The sequence below is a fragment of the Poecilia reticulata genome, linkage group LG22 (genome assembly GCF_000633615.1).
Source record: "Poecilia reticulata strain Guanapo linkage group LG22, Guppy_female_1.0+MT, whole genome shotgun sequence".
Lineage (NCBI taxonomy): Eukaryota > Metazoa > Chordata > Actinopteri > Cyprinodontiformes > Poeciliidae > Poecilia > Poecilia reticulata.
The window spans coordinates 18,031,908-18,054,516 of record NC_024352.1 but is presented as its reverse complement, the minus strand read 5'-3'; the positions used below and the strand labels follow the sequence as shown (position 1 = coordinate 18,054,516).

The following is a 22,609-nucleotide window of genomic DNA, read 5'->3' as shown; positions in this document are numbered from 1 at the left end:
TTTCTGAAGGAAAATATTGTGTAAAAATTGGGTTAAATCTTCCAGAATCCTGCCATGCTTTTTGACTTTCTCACATCCCTCATCCCACATTCTCATCTGAGTAATGTGGCCTTCTCCCCGATGAAGTCATCGTGCATCACAACATCACGCAGTTTGCTCCTATTTTCAGTTACCTGAGCCACAGAGGAGAGCCAAAACACACTTCCTGTGTGGCTGAAAGTGTGAGTGAGGCAGCGAAGGGACAGGAGTCTGGGAAAGCTGGGCTCACAATGATCCTGCTCGACAGAACGCACTGTTTATCATTTGCACACATTATTGCGCTTTGAAGGGCACGTCTGGATAGAGTGTGAAAATTAATGTGAATTTATTTGTACAGTTCCTTTCAGAATTATTTTGCAGACTCATTGTGTAGATGGGATGTTTGTTTTGGGATTTTAATGATTTATTTGAATCATCTTTTGCCAGAGTGCCGCAGTCATACAGCTTGCATTCATTTTAAACGAGGTGTACAATTTAGAATTTTGTGTTACATTTTCCTCATCTGTACAGAGTCAAATATGTGCATACGTCCCCACCTATGTTTTGTTAAATATCTTTATCTTAACGTTTTGCCATTATTCTCTCTTGATATTTCACTACTCTTGCTATCAGGACGAGTAGAGTTCATAAAAAATTGCTGGTTTCCTGGAATGATCCCACTTTTAAAAGGTTCTGGCAGAAAGGCCATTCCAGATGTTAGCCCAGTTCATCAATTCAAAAAACTATCTTGATGTGTGATTAGGATCATTGTCAATAGTTCAATTATTTAGCTGCTGATATTTCTCCTTTACTTTTCCATCCACATGTACAATGTTGTGTTTAACATCTCACATTAACTTCTTTAGAACTACTTATCATTGTGGATAAAATGCTCTGTCTTCATCTTGCCTAAACGTACAGATTCTTCTGGAATAGAGGATATGTTCTTGCTTTTTCCTATTAATGGCAGACTTGAGCCCTGGTGATTCCTTGGCTGTTTGTCCCGGATAGTTTCTTTAATTTATGCCGGCGCAGTGGTGACGAGCCTGAATAACTTGAGAACATTATTTCAAACTGGAGGTCTCGGGAATCTGCTCTTTAGAAATGACTACAGACAGCTTTTTGGGTAAATCTACAATTCGCCTTTTTAGGTTTTCATTGAGTTTTTTTGGGTATTCCCATTGGTCAATTGATTGAGTGCTGTCAAATAAACCCTTCTAAAATGAAAATGACAAAACCTACTAATGTTATTTATCATCAACTAAAAGCTAATAAGGTTTTAAGGTAAAAGTACCTCCTAAAACAATACATAATTTAAAGACTTAGGAGACTGTATGTATGAGCTTGTATTGATAAGAAAACCGCACTTGAAATTCAACCATTTTGCTACAACGTAATCATGCGTTTTTCCATTGTATGCAGACTTTTCAATGAAACTGTATGCACTCTGTTAATATGATTGCATGCAATGCAGTGAATTCGTGGTGCAGGCTTTACATTCTCTCACCAGTTTGTCTTTGAGTCTTTCGCCCCTGATGTGGAACTCCACAGCGGTAGGACTGGGACTCGGACTGGGAGTGGAACTACAGGGGCTGAGGTTGCTGCCGCTTCCTCCGCTGCCTCCGCTGTGGGTGCTGTTGTTGTCCTCTGCCCGGCTGACCTTGTAGACGGTGACACAGCTAAGTCCTCCACCCCCCAAGGGAAGCCACCCACCGCTGGAGTCATCCCGAGTCATGACCACTGCTCTCACACGCGCATAACTGTCACTGCATGAGAGCGAGGGAAGAAGACAAGCAGGGGGGAAAAAGAGTGAAAAGAAATGGAGTTAACTACACTGTGCAAAACAAGAGCGATATTTACAAATTGGCTGCATTTATTCCCTCGTTTGCGCCACCTAGGTCCCATAGCATTACCTGACATACTAATTGTACTAAACCCAAGAATAGGATGAGAATCTTCCCAAAGAATAAGGTTGCAGTTTACATTTGGATACTGACAACAATAGCACAAGTTTGAGACTGACTGATTTATCATTAGCTAAAAACTAGTCACAAAAAAGTATTATGCATTATAATATATTTACTATGATGTTGCAGAGTACAGTCACAGGTGCAATAAAAACACAGCTGGAAAATAAAGGGTAGATTTCCACAGCACGATTTCACAAAATGATAAACATAAAAAAAAATTCTGTTGCTGTTGTGTTTTTTTTTTAACGTCACTAAAGGTTCAAGAGTCGAGCCGTTAGTGAATATTTTGGTGAATTTCACAGATTTCCATATAACTGAGATAATGAGTTCCACTCCAGTCTGACCTGGTTGTTGTCTCAAACCGTTGCGTTCTATTAGTGCCAAATGTTGCCACATATGATGTCACCAAAGTCAGATAAACGTGAACCTTGTTTTTGACGGGATTTGTTTTTGACGGAGTTTGTTTTTGATGGGGTTTTACAACAAAACGGTAAAGCAAAAAATCTGACCGGGACATGTTCTGTAGGTGACAAACTACATCTAAAATGAGTTTGGTTTACAAAGCATTTTGGCTAATTGCTTTAAAAAAAAAAAAAATTTTACATCAAGAATGCATTTACTTAAAAAACTCTGAAAGCAGATTTGCCTAAATTCTGCAACAGATGTGTTTTTTAATAACAAATCAACTCCATTCGAGCATTATAGATGTAACATATTCAAGAAACACATAGGAAATAAAGAGAAAGTGACAACAATAATGTTCCTAAATTCATTGTGTCATCTCACATAACAGGCTAAAAGCTGTCTGAAGTTGTCAGTGTATCTTTAACCCCAGCCAGAGGGTGATTGACCATGTGGTCATGTTCAGTCTCTGGCCACAGCTGAAACCAAACCTTTCAACGAAAGCAGAGGTTTTTAAACTAGATAGTACATCATTGTCCTTTATCCCCTTTCAATCACAAAATAAACATTTTAAGACAATCCTTTCATATGCATATCATATCAAATGCATAATAAAACTGCAATTAAACACCAAAAAAAAAAAATCCAACAGCTTACATGAAGTAACGCAGTTGACATAGTCAGATTTAAAACAAATGAGTTGTACGCTAAAAAGTTTTTCTCTTCATTTGATTTTGATTTTCTCGGAGTTTAAGCAGATATAAATATTCAGTCTGAGTATCTACACTGAGTAACAATACATCCCAGTTCATCCAACATACAACGTAACAAAAAGAATACATATATATTTCTATTGAGGGATTTTTGTGGACTGCAACTCAGACCAGCGTTAATAACCAACACCAGCATGTTCCGATGGAAATGCAGCTCAATGTTAATCATAGTGTGTTCGGAAAATGGCGTGGTTAGTGTTTTAACGTCACCTTACTTATGATCTACTTTTAAGATTTTTGAAGCAGGTGAAAAGAATTACACCCTTGAAGGAAAAGCTGCATGTGTTTTCTCATTTCTCAAAACTTCTTAACATGAAATTCTGCTATCAAACAGCAAGTAAATAAATAGTTGTAAGTAAACTGAAGATTGGTGGTTTTGCAGGTTAAATCAATAAATCAAGTGAAAAGTTAAAAGCACAACCGCCACAAAGGACTTAAAGGCAAAGCTGAAACTCTGTGTATGGTAGGATAAGAGTAAAACAGTTTGTTTGATGTCTATTCCAATAATTGCTCATTTAAAAAAATCAAAGATTAAGTTTGACTTTGTTCCGTTTCTGCTCTTGTTTTCTCACCTTTAGTCAGATCGTTCCCTGATGAGGTAACAGTGAACGGGGCCATCGGAAATGACAAAGGTCAAGGCGTGCTGAGGGCTAGTAATACATTAAAGACGAGGAAGATTACCAAACCAAGCAGAAAATAGCTGAAGATGTTTGCGAGCAGATGACTTCCTGTGACAAACTGCTCTCTGGTCAGTATAACCAGCAGAGATGATGTCAGAATGTGAAGCGTTTGTAAAGAATGTCACGAGTAGCAGCCAAACGTGAATCAGACAGCGAGCGAGAGGATTTTCACTCCCAGCGACCGCATCTGCCTTCATGTGAAAGCTCTCTGCGCCAAGAACACAAGAGCACAACATTTATAAAAACATAACAAAAGATCCCACTGGCAAAATCAAACGCTCACCACCTTCAAGAGGAATATTTCTATTTGGTCATTAATACACAAGTGTACCATACTGAAATAAAACTGGGACACCCCGTCCTATTTATCAAAAAGACTTTGAAACAAGCAGTTCTAAACATTACTTACTATATTCATAATATTAAAGCGATTTGTCCTTGATATTCTGAACTGAATGATATTGCAATAGATATTCTTTTAATACAAGCAATACGGATAGAAACCTGTGTTTTTAAATTGCTCTAGGAATACAAGTATATGTTGAGAAACTGAGATAACAGTGGTGCCTTCAGGACAACCAACATCCCAGACAAAACCTTCTGTTAAAAGTTTTATAAAAGTCCAACAATTTACGTTACTTAGAACACCAGAAGACTGATAGGAAATTTAAAATTTTAAATGTGAAATTTTGTCTCATCTTGTTGATTTATCCAATTTCAATCTGTTCTATTGTTCAAGTCAAGAATTTAATCTACTAACAAAATTGACAACACAGAAACTAACTAGCTTTAGAAATAATGTGAATCAAGCAGGGTTTCCTGTACTTTCTGGAGTTGAGCTGTGGGTTTGAACTCACTGCTTTAGAGATATGCGTTTGCAGCCAAAGAAATGCAGCAAATTCATTGAGCATGCTACACATTAAAATACGGACAAATGATATGCACAAAAAGGGCTAGCAAGAAGAGAAATGAGGAACTACAAAATCTATTATTTCCCTAAAGACGCTTGAAAACAGCATAAACTTGGCAAATAAATAGACAGCTATATGTGGGGCTATAGATGACATAATTTGAGGCTTTATCGTAGCTAATTGACAATACATACATGTATCAAGATGCAAGATGCACCACAAGGTCACACTAACCACAATGTTCTTCAACATGGAAAGTATCGCTGCAAGCTAGTTCATGTCCTCGTCAGTGAAGTGCTTACAAATAAAGTCAGAGTGAACAACAATTTTTTTTTACTGAGGAATGTCAGACATTCATTCAGGTTGCTACAATACAAGACGTTGCTAGTCATTTTGCCCTTTCACATTTTGATGTTGAGATAATTAGCAGCAACAGCCAAAAGGATGAGCTGTTCAAGCACACTGATCTTTGCGTCATCAGAGATGTCTCATAAGAAAAAACAAACGGTGAAATTGACCTAGGAAATCGTGGGAATGACATAAACACCAAATTAACCGTGTTCTAGTTGGTACAAGTTGGGAAACTCTTTTGCTTTTTGTGCAGACTAACCACAATTAGCAATACAAGCCAACAACAATGTATTTCTCTTTGTTTTGCACTGGGAAACGATGTAGCAACATGTTCTCTACAGGAATGTTTGATAGTATTGTTTGGGAAATATTTATTTGGATGGAAATCATCCAGTGAAACGGTGTTCAGTAACTATCACTAACTGTTATCAGCAAGGCAATTATATTACATTTTGAGCTTGGGATTGGTAAAAAAACAAAAAGTCAGTGAAAATTGTCTCCTCCACGGTCATTTCTGTCATGTTTTTCAGCTTCAAACTTAAAAATGTTGACTTTGGAGTAAAAACATTTTTCATAAAATTAAATTGCCTCCTTAAAACACAACTGCAGTGCCGGAAACAAAAATTGTGTAGTGCTGTCATTGTAGTTGTATTTTGATCTAAGGAATAAACAGAAATTTACAGTCAATGATGAACATTACTTTATTCAATGTTAACTCTAAAATATTTTCAAATGAATACGTCCTTACCTTACAGTACATAATCTCTTTCTCTATGGTGTTGCATCACCTACAATATTCTACTATAAATATTTGACTTCTCATGGCAGGAAGGAAAAAAAACATTTTCAAGTTTATTACAGCTTTTAGAGAAGCTTGACCAAGATCTGCATCTCTTTCAAGAGATTGAAAATTGGACATATTTTGAAATACTAAATATAGACATGCCCAGTTGTCTTTAAATTTGGACCCAACTGAAAAACATTTACCAAATTTTATACTTCTAATCATTAGCATTTTTAAAACATTTTCAAAAGCTGAAAATGTACCACCAGCTAAACGTCTAGATAGGTTAAAATGTGTTGCCCAGGGCTTATTTGACAGCACTAGTCATGGGAAACTCAGAAAACAGGAAAACCTCAACAAACTTCCCTTTAATGGCCACACATAGAAAACACCCCATTCTGAAGATATCTAATGACATGAGTGACAAAGAAACGGTCCAAGAGAACTCGGTTCAATCATGAAAAATAAGGTTTCGGGGCACCACAGCAGGCAGTGATTGGGATATGCTGCTGCTGCTTCTCTAACACCCTTCTATGGACACCAATAAATGGATGCGGGTGCTGGGTGCAGAAGGGGCTGTCAGTCAGGCAGGGGTCCCTGGGGTGAACAGAAGGCAGGCGGTGGTGTCAGTCAGCCATGACCAGAGCACAATGACCAGGGCCTGACCCTTCAGGCCTCCCATCATACACATGCCAGCAACCATGACACTCTGAGGAAGGAGGGTGGGGGGGGTGAGCCGTGAGGGGAAGTTAACCGGAGAACAGATATGCGGATCCTCTTAAATAAAACTTTTACAAGCAAAGCATTCTTTATTACTCATTAAAAGAGTTTAATATGTAGGGTGCATGCCACGATTCTACAAATAACACATTTTAACTTTATAAAGCTGTCCCTTTAGTCGGTGAACTTGCTTTCCTAAAACGCACAGTGCTCTGCATGCATCTATCAGTCCACCCTGTGCACATTCACAGCTCATCGAGGGATGGTGGAGACAAAAGCCGGCCTCCACGCCCCTTGCTGAGAGCACACAGTCAACTGGACACACAATTGTGAGCGGAAGCAGATCAGCTGGCTTTGGCATGCAAGAGAAAAAAGGAGGTGGGAGGGAGGGAGGGAGGGAGGGGAGCAGGATGAAAGAAAGGAGCCCCCAATTCTGAATTATTCCAAGTTATTCTGCTGGATGACTGACTTCATTTCCGAGCAAAGCAAGGGGAAAAAAAACTGAGAGGTTTGCTGAGACTGAAGCCGAGGAGGACATTGAGAGGCAACTGTAGATATGGATCTCGCGTATGTCTGAAGGGAAACTTTAAACAAAACAAGTATTATAATAAAGTACAAATTTTTAAAGTATATAGAAAAATCATCACTGAAAATCAGGCAAGAGTGTGAAGAAAATCTAATGTCGAGTGTGGTATGTGAAAACTTGTGTGAATTTTTCACTTTTCAAAATTCCAACTGAGGCAAAGTTACAAACTAGTTCAACTGTTCTAATACACAAAAAAGCACCACAGTTTCTGTATTTCTTATAATTAATCAATAAAAAAAGAAAAAGCAAAGTAGTAAATATAAATATAGATTTACAGGAAAGAGACACTGGAGATGAATGTGCAGATCAGGGAGACATGGGCCCTGAGGCCACTTTCTCCAGTGTGTGGTGGAGAAGGGGGATCCTGGGACAACCATTTCCTAAGTGGACAAAGTGACCGTTTGTCTGCTGCTCCGGCCCATGGCTCACTGGGCTCCAGCATGCAATTATGCTCTGCTCCCGTCTCGGTCTTGGGCTTTCCAACCCAAAGGGGAGTGGTGAAGAGGAGCACAGAGGGTTTGAAGGGCTGGAGGGTTCTGGAGGACGGGGTGGGCAAGAGGGTGGAGAAGAAGGGAAGATGAAGAGAGCGAAGAAGAGGAGGAGGAAAGGGGAAAGAGAAAGGATGCAGCCAGACCCCTGGTTGCTCGCCAAGTCACCCTCCCTTTCCTCCACTCCGTCTCCTCCCCCCCCCTTCTTCCACACAGGCCCTCCCCGGCTGCCTCTCTGTACACAATGGCCGCTTCTCTGCTGAAATTTCACGTTATTGGATCCCGGGCCTGGAGTTTTGTCCTCCCACAATGTCCAGGCAGCAGAGCATGCTGCAAGGGAGACACACTTTGCAAGCTAAAAGCTGGAAAACCATTCGTCCTTTCATTAGCATCTGAAAAGACCAGAAAAGCTGCCTCCCCTCCCCTCCCACCCCGCATCTCTTTTTTTTTCCTCCATCACCCCTTTTCCTCCCCATCTTTTGCTCAAATCAAAAACCTGAGGAAGGCTGTCAAGTTCAGTCAAGCTCTGCTAGACCACTTTGGCTCGTTGAACTTTTTAACAGACGGCCAAAAAAAAAATAATTAAATCCCACATAATTAAAATATCATTGGAGAAAATAAACACAAGCTACTTATCCCAATCCGATTCTATAGATTATCCGCAGAAAGAAAATGCTATTACCGGTAAAGTAGGTAAAACATGGATTTCTACGTCAAAAGCTACTTTGGCATGACTCATTCTCTTTGCCTAAAAGAAAATAACGCTATCTTCAACAGTTATGTCAAAACACAATGATATTTATGTAATTATGCATTTCTGACTGATTTCATATTATGGACATATTTACTTTTAGAGGGCAAATTAAGGTTTTTTTAAAAAGCTACAGTTCCACCATACCTTTGCTGCTGTTACAATCTACTTAACGAGATATTAGAGAGCAAATTGGGGTTGCTTGGACTCCTCTACATGTTGCTGCAGGCTGCCAGTCAGCTGGCTGAAGAGAGGCTTCTTCACCTTTCTTGCTGAAACCTCCCACTTACTTACCCATACTTTGCGTACTCTGTGAGCCTTGCAGTGTGTTCTCACCGTCTTCGGACAGCTGAGATTTCATAGTCAAGCATACCAATTGCCTACATTTTTTATGATAATTTCCTTCATTTCCTACAATCTGAATGGATACTAACAAGTTGATGAGCTGTTTGGGGGCTTTGAGTCCACTTTGAGTATGCGCAGACCTCCATGGGGTATATACATTTCCAATGTTTGGAAATCCTTTGCAAGGAATGCAAATAGTTGTGAGACAGAAAACCCATCACTCTCAATGAGGTCACGTTTTCTGAACACAACTGCCGAGCTACATATCAGCTAAGTAGGCAAATGCAGGTCGATTACCCAAGCATAGCACAATACTTAATCAGATATTAGAGCTGCACATTGTCAGATTGTTTAAAAAGTTTTATTTTGCACACCCACCAAAAAACAATGTGTCTAATATATCAGCAATAAATATCGTATCGCATTGGCTGACTTTTGCTTTTTATGCTTGTTACCCTAATAATAGAGTGATATAAGGCACTGTTCTCCATAAACACTTGCAAATTACCACATGCAGCTGGTGTTTCCTCTAGATGTTTAAGTTTATGCTTTAAAATAAAAAAGCATTGAATAAAGACTTTAGATGACAGTAATTTGACTATGATAATTAATATGTTGAATTACTTTAACTGCAGCAGGAATGATTATTGCGCTTCTGTTCTAAATATTTTCAATTAGATCTGGTGATACGTTCAAGCTGCACTTTGTGTGTTGCTGTTGTGAAACTGTTGTATTTTTACTCAAGGCTATTAAACCGTGAGAATTTCACAGTGGCCCACGCCTTGTAGATTCATGTCACCTTACATAGACATGACATTACTGTAGACATGACATTTCTTATTTAAGTAGATATAATAAATGTATTAAAAAGAAATAAGCAATATTGCTTCTACCGTAATGACATTTTTTGACTGTAAACATATCTTGTTGATAAAAATAAAACATGGAACCTGGCCATGTATTCCACCCGTGCATCTAATCTGAATGGTGTAAACAAGCAAACTAATTAGTCTCAGTCCCAGTTTAAAGAACCAAACACAGACTAAAAGAAGACACACAGAAGACAAAAGCCAATGTGGTTTATGGCTAGCTGTGCAAGCTGCAACATACATTCATAGCAAAAGTACATCTGAAGAGGCTGTCTGTTGGCCATTAATAAAGTACTTTTGAAGAGGCTGTCTGTTGGTCATTAATAAAAGCAGATAGAAGTGTGAACACTAAGCAGGCAACACAAGCTTGCTTACACTAGTTGCAGTGAAAACTAATCCGCTGGTTATAGAAAGAGAAGTGAAAGAAAAATTCGCCCTATCTCTTCTCAACACCTCAGGCTGCTGGTGACTCATCTCCCTCACAAGAACATTCAGCTTAGCTACCGACTGACTCAGAGAAAAAAAAGGAAAAAGAAAAAACAAAAAAAAAACACACAAAAAAAACAAGTCTAATCTGCTGCTGAACGACACAGCAAAACCTAAATGTTACTGGTAGTTTTGGCAGTATCAACAGCAGACAACCTTTACATGCCAAATTAACCTGCATTCCATATGGAAACCGGACAATCATCATGAGATCTCATCGGGACGACATCTTGAACAATCATTTTCAAATTAAACCGTCCATTGCTGGACTGGGCCTGCTATCCCGACATCGCAGTTCCAACTCCCGCTGCCCCGTGGCACACTATGAATCTAAAAAGAATCCCATATGTGTATCAAATGCCAGAAAGCTATTCTCAAACATTCATCAAAGCCGCATATTGAGAGGATCTTAATTCGAACCACAAGCATTCAGTAAATTAAAACCTTACGCTTGCCATTACAAAAAAGAGGAACCACGAAATTCAACTGCAGCGGCATCTCTGCTCGCCTTTGATGCGAAAGCAGTCTCACAGGACCGGGCCGTGTAGCTGCGGGGAAAAAAAACAGTCAATATATCTTTTGAAGCTACTTAGGAATGATCAGCCATCACACTGAGATGGTGGCCTATGAACTGCCAAGATAAGCTATAAAACGAAGATGAGAGTACAGTTACATAATTACAGTAAAATATTCAACTCTATAGTTGACTATTCTGGACAAAGACATTTCATTCAAGCAAGAAATGTCTCGCAATTTGATGAGTCAAGAAACAACTTTAGTAACCAATCAAGTACTAAATATAGTCAAAATCTGATCAGACATTCACTGGGCAGATGAAAATACAGGCTTGAAATTTTGGCGAGGCTTTAAATTTTATATAACAGCTATTACTTTTTCTTACGTTCACCAATCCAGGATCAGACCTTATCTTTTCCAGAAGCACACATGGCAAATGTTTCTATAAAAATAAAGACGCAAGAACATGTGCAGCTGTGTGTGTATACGTGTACGCGCAAAGACACATACACAGAAACCCCTTCCTGTTTTCAAAGCGTTTGGAAACTCAATCAAAGACACAAGGTTTAGGATTTACATCTGTGCCCTTTTATGTCTGTGGCTCAACAGGAAAGAACCATCTTAGCCCAGCTGCAGCAAAGAGTTCCCAACAAGGCCCAGCCTTCTCGCTCCTGCATGCAATACGACTGAAAACAATATCTACAATTCAGTCACTTTGTGTTAGAAGCAATTCTTAAAGGCATTAAGATATGGTCTGTGAGCATCAGAGGCCCAACTGGACAAGGAAATAAAGACAAGCCTCCTATGTAGATGCTATGATGCAGACACACTCACATACAACTTAAGTCCACATGTGGTGTAGAGTAGACTACTAACTCCACACCATCATTCATCTTTTAAGAAAAGTACTTTTCTAATTCACTACTCACATTTTGTTCCACTTAATGCATGCTCCTAAAATACTTGAAGAGGAAATGAAAATAATAAGAAGGAAGTACGTTAGGTTTAAAATACAGAGGATCCAAGCCTTAATCTGACCAAGGGGATGGAAGAGTCCATTACAACGCAAGACAGGTTTCATTTTGATGATGCGTCACAACCACAGATATCACAAGACATCTGTAGATTCATATAAATAAATACAAAAAACTAACCATACTTCACAGCTCAATATTTTGTCACTACAGTACTGGGTCACAGAGTTAGTCTATGAAAAGATAAACACTGCTGGTTACAAATGTTAACCCATAAAATGAGGTTTTCACTGCCTGTGAAGGGGAAAAACACTGAGCATATATCATGCAGGCACTGTTGTTATATGCAAGCTCAGGTTTGTCAAATGAAATATTTTGTTAGCTCCTGTAAGCCACATTCATCACAACCAACACTTCCTCAAAAGAAAACAGAAGCAAAACCAAAGACCTGTTTGAGTGTTCAGCTCAAAAGAGATTGCCCTGGGGTAAGAAGTGTCTGTAGCTTATATTCAACCAGCTAAAATGACGAAAGCTGTTACAGGCATGGATGTGTACTGAGGTTTCAAAAAGCTACAATTTTAATAAACAGCCACAAACATGATGTTATCATGCATAAAAACAGAAAAGAATGACTGTATTTGAAAGACAGTCATTGGGTAGCTTATAAGCACTTCCTCAATCATTTAGTCATGTTTTTGAATCAAAATCAGAAAAGCTATAACTGTTAGATTTTTATTGTAAACCAAATATCAACATTTAAATAAAAGCATGCATATCATGCTATTACATTTCAGTTTAAAATGTTTAAATGATTTGATAAAGTGAAAGTAGAGTATTTTTAATCAAGGTTATCATATCATCAGCATATCATCCTGTTGCCAAATGGAGGCCATGTTCAAGAAACTGAAATAACTGCAAAATTCACTGACTATTGAAAGGCCTAAGACACTATTTAGCTTACCATGAGCTCCACAGAATATGAGTCATTATCCAGGCCATAAAGCATGCCAACAACTGAAGAAGTCATATATCCTTGTCGTTTTGAGACGTGATGGGGGTTGTTGGGGAAGAATGTTTTTGGGAAGCTCTGCAAAACTAAAGGGAGTGAAAACAGCTCACATGTGATAAGATCAAGACACCCACATAGGCAGCTGGAACACTGAGCTTTCAAATCAATCACACAGATAGGAAGCGGACAGAGAAAGCAGACTGAAGATCACCTGACTAGCAAAAGACAATACGGCAGGAATCGCAAACAATGAGGCCATACCTGGTGTATGTGTCAGTCAACTGGCATTCACCAAGTAAAAAACAAAAACGTATGAGGGAGGGCGTGTAAAATATCTGCACTTTCCGTCTGAAGGTGCAGACTGGCAAGAATCTGTTTGATATTAAAGAAGAGGGGAACTCTCCACACATGCTGAACAAGACACAAACCAGAATCTCACAAGGCTTTATGAGCTCTTTTTGTAATTTCAGCTTTGTGAACACCACTGCACCAAGGCCAAGAAACATGTTCCCAACAAAGGCTGTGCTGTGTGTCTACAACAGCTTGGTTTACCCAACCATCTTTTAGACAAAACTACCTCAGGGCCATCGCTGCTTGAATCTTGAGGCAATTTTAAAAAGCATTTATGAAGACCGCAAGCTTAAAAGACACACATAGTATTTCACAAAAGTGAGTACACTCCTTCCATTTTTGTAAAATATTTTATGTCTTCATTGAACAACACTATTTTGACACAGTGTAGCCATTGTACAGCTTGTATATAAAAGTAAATTGGCTGAAACCCTCAAGATAACATCTTTCAAAAGTGAGGACACCAGAATGTCCAAACTGTGCCCCAGGTTTCATGTTTTTTGTGGGCACTATTATTTTCCTGAACTGCTACATCTCTCTTGGGCAGGAAGTTCACTAGAGCTTCACAGATTGCACCGGATTTCTCTTCCCCATAATGACGTCATGAAGCTGCTGGACGTTAGACCTTGCATTCCTCCACCTTTAAGGAATAGGGTTTAGGTCTGGAGACATGCTTGGCCAGCCCAGAACCTTTACACTCAGTTTCTTTAGTAAGGCAGTGGTCGTCTTGGAGGTATGTTTGGGCTCATTATCATGTTGGAATACTGCCCTCTGGACCAGTTTCTGAAGGGAGGGGCTCAAGCTTTGCTTCAATACGTCACAGTACATGTTGGCATCCATGGTTCCCTCGCTGAACTGTAGTTCCCCACAGCTGGCAGTATTTATGCAGCCCCATGAAGCCAGGACGACCAATTTGATGCAGTGTGCAATGTAAGGTCTAAACAGCAACTGGTTGGCACCCCCCCTTTTCACTTAGGGGAGTACTCACTTTTGTTGCCAGTAGTTTAGACATAGATGGCCGCTACACTGTTACACAACCTGTAAACATTACTTTACATTGTATCAGTGTCATATCTTCACTGTTTTCACATGAAATTTTTTTTTATTTTCCTGTACACACGTTCATGAGAGACTGTATACTTTTTTTTTAGAGGTAAAGTTTGTAATACAAACCAAACACAAAAAAAGGTAGCAGACAACAGCCAAAGGTCAAAGAATGATGATGACTCTTTGAATGTGAAAGTTGGGCATCAATGCACAACAGAATGTCCAATTCGAGTCCTTAAAGAAGAGATTTTTATGGTGATTTGTCCAGTAAGGAGGAGGAAGTCAAAGGAAATGATGTCTGACAGAAGTGGCATGCAGGCCTAACAAACTGGACCCAGAGATTTATCAAATCTCTGTGACTAGTCTAATCTGTCTTTAAATCACCGCAGTGGCAAATGATAGTTAAAAGCTGTTTTTTAAGCTGTTATTCCCAACTCTGGTTCTCCCCCGTAATTCATGTTTTAGGTGTCCCCTTGCTGCCAGACGCCTGACTTAAATACCAAGGTTGATTAACAGGCACTAGATAGCATGCAGAGGAGGTCAGGCAATCATATAAGTGCTGGAACCAAGGCACATCTAGGATACAGGGGCCTGAGAACCAGGGTTGGGAACCACTGTAAACACTAAAATACTAGCCATATTCAGATAGACAAATTCTGCTCCTGTTCTGACCGGAATTGTTACACTGATGTGTAAAGTCATGTCAGCGCGTTCCTCCCAACTGTGCCACCAAAACAGCCTGCTTTATATTAGTCGGCTGTGAGATGGTTACCAGTCTCACTTTTCTCCATATAATCAGATATAATCACTAGTGAGGGTTTAGCTATTTATACATACTGTATTACAGAATCAGGTGGCAGCTGCAGCCGAATGTTTTTTCTTGTAATTGCCTCAGACACTGAGGAGAAAGAGAGCTGCAGCTAAAGCTAAATGAGAGCAGCTACTAATTTGACGTTATATGTGGGTATCAGCAGGTGTTTTGTTCGGAGAGAGGACACGAAAAGAAACACTGTAAACAATGTTTTGTTTTTCATCTGATAAAGTTCAAGTTTAAAACTAACAGGCACAGTTGCCTCAGTGGTCTGGCTGACTTCCTTGTTCAGCTATCTGTCCTAGCTTTCACAATAGATTCATAGATGATCTTTGTAGCAAGGTGACCACATATCTCCCATTATTATTATTACTTTTTTTAAACTAAGAAAACAGTGAGTTCTATGTATAACAATAGCCCATTAGACACTCCGGATCCGTATTACACGCAATCATTCATGCATGATACTTGCTTCCTGTTTTTAAGAGAATGTGGACACAAAGGCTTTTTGTGTTGTGAAAAAAGTGTTTAAATCAACAAGTTCAAATCTAATTATGATTGTCTTTTTTTTTTTTTTTTACTTGTGGTATTTATAGCTATTTGCTTCTACAACATAATGAGAATTAGTCAGTCAAAGAAAATATGTTTTCCTTAACACCTGTCAGCAACTTGTTAGTTGAGCAGGTTTTATTCAAGGATTCGGAGTATATTGGGAAAGACTTTTTTAAAAATAAGCAACTGACTTCCTCCATGATCTAAATCCACCTGGGCAATGGGAAAAACCGAAACGTCTTCAAAAAGGAAAAAGAAAGACAACCTTCACTCAGTACTCTGAAGCTTCCATTACAATGAATCATACCACTGGCATAAAGGTGGTGGAATCATAGCAACAATGTCCGGATCGCTTCATCATGTTCGCTGCCGCCATCATGCAGCCTGGAACAAACCCAGCACTGTACTAAAAACCCACTGATAATACAGAAGCCCACGGCAAAAATTCCCTCAGCTGGGGTTGTTGTGGATCCTTGATGTTATTCTAAGGAGACGGGTCAAATTTTACGCTTATGTTTTTGGGGTTTTTTTCTTGTCTTCAGGCAAACACAATGAGAAGTTTGATCTTATCTGGTAGCATCACACATAAAAAGACAAAACAACAAAAAATACTACATTAGATTTTTAGATTAATCAACACATATGTGTTAAAGGCTCAATTCTGCACTGGATAATGTGAACAAAGGACAGCATGGCAAATGTTACATAAGATAACAGAAGTGCACTTCAAGGACAAAACCCCATGCATTAAAATCAATCAGCACCACAAAGGCCAGATAGAAGAAATTGGAGAAGAAATGGGCGTGTTTCAGTCATCTAACCATGACAATGTAAATGGCTGTAAAGGACATTTTACTCCCTCTGTGGCAAAAAGCAAACCCTCGGAGATGGGGAAAATGATTATATGTCATTATGACCCACTCACATACATATAAAAACCCTTTGCCTCTGTGCCCGCGCAGTATTTAACCCAAAAACGCGATCGTCGGTGCAATGCGAAAGAGTGTACAGTACTGTGAATGGGCAGGCAGGTACTTTATGAATGGAGGAGATCATGTGACCGCAGCACCTCCCGAAGCAGATATTTCTCACTGACTGTCAACAAGCGCTCATGGGGGGCGGGTGTCAGCCCCATTAAAACAATAGCTAAACCCGACCAGAAATGCGTGCGACGTGTACGAAAAGCACGACGTGTACCGATTAGTCAGTGTCCGCGGACCGCGTTGAGATAGGTCGTGAATGTAACGCCGTTCCACGGCGTTTTTTATGAATGGAGATCGTGATATGTAAATGTGTGTGATTGAGAAAAAAAAAAAGTCCCCTTCTTCTCTTATAAATGTCGCCATAGCCATGAATAGTTATAATTTGATATGTATGACTGGTTAGGAAAGACTAGATTTACGCACAAGGATTAAATACAGGATTTAAATGCACGGGAAGGTGCAGAAATCATGGCGGACAGCAGTTGGCTACACACAGATCTACACTGTCAATATAACGCAGTGTGACCATGATGTACTCAGACTGACAGATATCTCAATGTATATTTAAACTGGACTTGGCTTGTCTACTTTAAAAATACGTACATTTAAAGAGGCGATCAGTACAATACCATTACTATAATAAAAATAATAATAATAATAATAATTTTTAAAAACGAGTTTAGAGTAATTTTTCCACCTTATTGAATAATTCCAACATTACTGTAGCTTCAATACGGAGGCCTAATATAAATTCTCCCATCGTAGATGTCAAATATGTCAAAACAAGAACACGAGCAGGCATGGCATTGTTTCCGTATGTATACATGTTATTACAGTTATAGCAAACGTGTGCTATTGTTCTTCCAATAGTCCATAAACAATTAGAAGTTACATTCTATATTATAAAAGGCAAAGCATAATGTTGAAATACCAGCGCAGCAGAGTCAGAAATGTCACCGGGACAGCGTGTAAAAGCACATATTAATACCTAAAGGTACCTAAATACTAATCTGAACTGTTTTTATATGTGCTACTTGAATATATGTATACGTCTGTGCATATGTAAGTAAAAAGTACTCACTCGTTGTTTGGATTTGTTGAATCTTCACTCATTTTTTCCTCACGAGGATCCAAATCCTAGCAATAGCATCGACGACGCAGTGACGGCGGGATAAAATACCACAAAAATCACCATTTTCCTTCATAAAAACGAATAAACCTTATTAAGGACGTCGGATGAACGGTGTACAAAGAGGGGGCATGCCTAACCGAGCGTCCCCGAGAACACCGAGTGAAAGCTAGCTTAGCTCTGCTGGCTGGGACTAGTGTAAAGCAGCGAGGGGGAATGACAGCCGTTGATTCATTTTATCCTCCCTGGAAGTAAAATCCGACCACAACAAATGAGCCAGCGGCACCATCCTCCTTCAACAAACACACAACAGATCCTCGCTTTGCAAGAATGTTTATAGATCCTTCAAAAAATGAGAGAAAATGCAGGAATCGCCGTAGACTTCAGCGTTTGGCAGGTTATTTACGTCGAGCATCCATTCGCCCAACTTCAGCTCCAGGACGACACTTGAAAAAGCGCTGTGCAGTGTCGGCTCCGTCAACGTGTCCGAATATTCTGCAGTAAAGGCATCCGAAGCCAAACAAAAAAAGAAACTGGCTGTTTTCAGTGTGCATACACGGGGAATAATCAACCAAACACAGACATGAGATTTCCAGGAAAAGTTGGTGGACATCTGCTTTTATCGAACTCCATTTTCAACTCGGAGGAGGAGGGGAGGTAAAGGGGGGATGAAACATCGGAAAACTGGGCGGATGTGTCGACCCTCGCTTGAGAAAAATCGGATCCTTCCGCGACGTAGTGAAAACATGTCACCCTTGCAACTAAATATGCTCACCTAGCAAATAGAAAGTTCCGACTTGTTGAAGAGTAACTAGCATTACACTTAACCGCCTTCCTCTGTATGCCTGTGCGGTCAATTAATTAATTTTGATGTGCAAGGGGGGTTCACTAAAGTAGTCCCAACACTTCCCAAAAGAAGTTTGCCTTCAATCACGCATTGATATAGGAGGGAAGCGTCTGTGTGATACCAAGCGAAGTAGAATATAATTAGGAGAAGGGGCTGACACATGCCCTCAGCCACAAAAATGTTTGTTTTTCTGTTTTACTTCATGCAGTCTTGTCGTGGTCGACCGCACCCGCACCACTTCTTAAAGTTTGCACTGAAACAATTTACTAAAGCTATGTAAAAACATATATATCAGTAAAATTATTTAATTCTAAATTCACAGTTAGCTCTGTAAACGTTAGTGGTCATTTCACTCACTATTTGTTAATGACTTGATGTTTTGGTATTTTGGTACAAAAAAGTTCTTATAAAAGGCAGTACGTTAATATAGGCTATTTCGTACCTGAAACGGCTTGGCACAGTATCTGAAAAACTATAGTATGAAAATACCAGAACCACAATGTAACAAAATGACTAAATACTTGGAATGAATGAAGGACTATTTGTACATAAAAAGTTTGGTACAACATGATACCAGAAAATGTCTGTCTGGTATCACATTGGCATGAAGGGACTAAGACTTGGCCAAGGATTTTTTATACCTGACTTCTTTATGCATAATTCTGTGGCTAGAAAGGTCAGATATGAAATTACAAAAATACAATATTATTTTATTCATGGGAAAAGGTTTCAACATGAGACAGTTGGGTACAAAAGGTTAACAAAAATATAATTTCTTGAAACTTTTTCAGATGCAAATTTATTCAAATCCCAAACGGGCACCCAGTACAACGTATTTCTTTAGGTTGTGTGTCATTCCTGGAAAGAGTAATATATGAAAAGGTACCCAACGTATGAAATACTTAAGGACCATCTTGTCCCCAGTTTTTTTCTTTGGTACAAAGTAGTTTGGTCTCCCACGTGTGAGTTTGTACCCTACAGAGGGAAGTTTAGTACCATAATCCATGAAATTAGCATTGACTAATCAATGAATAATCAAGTGATTCACCAAAGGTTAAGCACTTGGGTTCAAAGTAGGTTGTTTATTGGTGCGAAATGGTGATAGGAAGGGACAGAACACCAGCTCTTGGTATAAAACTTGGAATTAGCAAAGGAACGAATTGAGCCGGAACCCAAAGTAAGACTAATTTATTTATGAGTTGCATGGTTTAAAATACGATGATGTCTCATGTTACCCATAAAGTGTTCTGAAACTACCCTGCACTTTTGTGGAGTTATAGGAGTGTACAAATATAACATATTGTAAGTGTAAAAGAAACATTGTTATAAAGGTTTCTCTTGTTTAAAAAAGAAGGATGGTAAAGTTATCCTATCTTGATCTATGCATAAATGATCACTTAACAAGGGAAACTCTACTTAGTGACTTTGTCACTGTACAGTTTATAGGAAACATTCAATTCTCTCTAGTAATGTTTTATTTATTTTTTAAAAGCTATTACAAAACAAATTGTTAGCTTCAGTTTACATTTAGATTTGGCTAAGCAACCCTGCCAGTCAGACTAGCCAGTCTGAAGCAATTAGCTTCAGACTGGCTAGTCTGAAGCTAATTGCTTCAGACTAGCCAGCAGCAATTAGCAAACACCTCGTGGAACTGGGAATCTGCTGAACTCATCATACGAGCTACTTTGCAGTGCAATGCTGGTAAAAACATTGTTAAAGGGTTGATTTAAGAGCTCTGCTATGATGACTTCCTGAAGGCGGGGCTTCAGAGAGAGCAGGAGTTTTAAAAGAGACAGAGGCCTAGTTTCAAAGCACAAATATCGAAGTAAAATTTTGTATATTTGAAAAATGTAGAGAGCATTTTCATAACAACTGAAGGTAACATAGTTACTTGATTGTACTATAAAATGTCAATATGTGTCTCGAAAACACATAATACTGTCCCTTTAAAAGATTTACTGCTGTTTTAATAACATGACATAACATGTTAAATTGCATGCTTTAATCACAAATTAATTATTTTTTTAATCATTATTTTTAAGTTTGAAACATGGGAGGAAAGAACCAGGGAACCCCTTTTGTGTCTATTGTGGTAGAGTCTACTTTTTTGGACATTGGAGGTTGGATCTAAAAATTATGTCACACCCTCATTGAGAGTGTTTTAATTGCAAGTAAAAAAAAACATCACATGAGATCTGCCAACTGGTATCATAGTTACTAGTAGCAGTACACCCTGATAGCAATGTATGTCTCAGCATTGTTTTTGCATTTTGACTTAAAATAACATGCTTACAAATAGAGATGGCATAGTGCTTTGTGTACCTCTGACTTAATGTGATACAATCCATGAGTAACTGGTAAATAGTTTATGTCTTTAGGTTTTGCTGTGTTTTAAATGCACCACAGCCATAATGGATATTGAACTTTGATGCTCTGTGCCAATAGGTGCTCTTCGCCAACGGGTGCAAATTGTTATATCAACCTTATTGAGTGAATTCTTAACTCTCTTTTACTCCGAGATCAATAAAATACTGCACTATACATTAATGTTTCTTTACCAAATACCATAATAAAAAATGTTTACTCTTTCTAAACACTTAGAAATGTTTCCTACATAAAAGTGTCTTGGAAGTTACTGTGTAAATCCATGAGTGGATCCCTGAACCTTATTTGCAAATGTGTCAAAAGCTTTGCAGAGTGAATCTGTGGTTTGGTTGTGTAAGACTTAAATGCTATTGGATTTCTCTGCTCTGTGGAAAGCCAAGAGATCAGGCTAAATGATTCTGTGTTGTTGTCATAGAGACAGCATGTTGTGTGAGAAGTTTCTTTGTATTTCTCTGGCTTTCATACAGCTTTCGCCTCGGCCTTATGTTGCCACCATATAAAGCACCCTTCATGTCGCTGTATATAGACAACCCATGCGTGCAGTAGCTCCACTTGTGCAGCTATGACACATATTTTGGACTTCCTTTTTATTGTTCGATTACGTTTTCTCAGTTGAGTTGCGTTTACTGCTATGCAGCTGTCTTTCGGAGAGCAAAGGTGAATGGTTTGTCACTGTTTTTTTCCCTCTTACTAAATTACTTAGGTCAGCTTGATATGAATGTTTAGAAGCTTGTATTTGCACAATCTGTATCTCTGTGGAGAGACTCACACTGAGTAATCAAGAAACAGAGGATCAACTCTGTTTTAAAAACCATGACTTCTTTGCTTAATTTCTTCCTTTTTAAATTAGGTTACCATTTGTGACTGATCAAGCTTGCAAGTCCAAATAAAGTGTTCTTTGTCTAAAATGGAGCAGAAAAAAACCAAGTGACCATGAATTTTCCCACTTGCATGCCTTTATCCTTTAGAGTATTTAGAGTTCAGGAAGTCGGCCTGGTTTCTCATCTCACAAATGCGGATGACCCTCATGCATTTCCTGTGTTTTTCACACACTTAACACCACACAATGTAATGTATTTAAACAGGGCAACAGGATGTTTAGCTAACAGAGACATCCCTTGACTTCACTCCCAAGTGCAATCAGAGTCACAGTTCTCCTCAGGGTGGTAAACAAGTCAGCATTCCGATTCCAACAAGCAACCACGGAAAATGGGATTCACTCATCTCAACACAAACCTCTTTTCAGAGTATAACTTTACTTGACTTTTTAAAAGAAAAATTTTAAATTTCTAAATTAGATTCCTATGGAACCTATGCGGGCTCTTGTTTAGTTTTTTCTTAAGCAACTGTAGCCTTGCAGCATGCTTCGCAACTTGACAAATTCAAAGTTAAAAATTCCTATGCAGCACATCGGTAACCATGCACTTTAACATTCAGTTGCTCTGGTCAGATGAGATCAAAACTTCTTGACCTACATCCAAAACTCTGTGTGAGGTAGAAAACAAACATTGCACATTAGCCCAAACATGCCATCCATATCATGAAGTATGATGGTGGCAGCATAGATACAGAGTGTTTTGTGTGGATGCAAACAAACACTACACATACAGTAACCCTCAAAGCATCCCCACTGTGAAACATGGTGGCAGCAGCATTGTGCTCAGGAGATTCCTAACATAAGATGGTCAGAAATGATGGGAAGGTTAATACAGAGAGCAATCTTGAAAAGAAAACTTTTTAAAGTCTACAAAACAGTTGAAACTGGGTGAAGGTTTACCTTCCAGTGGGATAGAGACTTTACACATACAACCAGAGCTATAATAGAATGGTTAGAGTATTTGTGTGTTAGAAGAGCCCAGCCAAAGTGCATC

At 39.0% G+C, this 22,609-nt stretch overlaps 1 protein-coding gene across 1 annotated transcript in view; it reads right to left on the bottom strand.

Annotated features, from left to right (window-relative positions):
- Nucleotides 1-18,232, bottom strand: part of spred1 (sprouty related EVH1 domain containing 1) — a 40,227-nt gene extending 21,995 nt beyond the window's left edge. Inside the window, exons 1-2 of the mRNA XM_008399808.2 lie at nt 17,459-18,232; nt 1,526-1,784 (exon numbers count right to left, since the gene is read on the bottom strand). Of these exons, the coding sequence (XP_008398030.1) occupies nt 1,526-1,784; nt 17,459-17,490 (291 nt within the window). The 5' untranslated portion in view covers nt 17,491-18,232. The remainder of the gene's footprint in view (nt 1-1,525; nt 1,785-17,458) is intronic.
- Nucleotides 18,233-22,609: the final 4,377 nt, after the last annotated feature.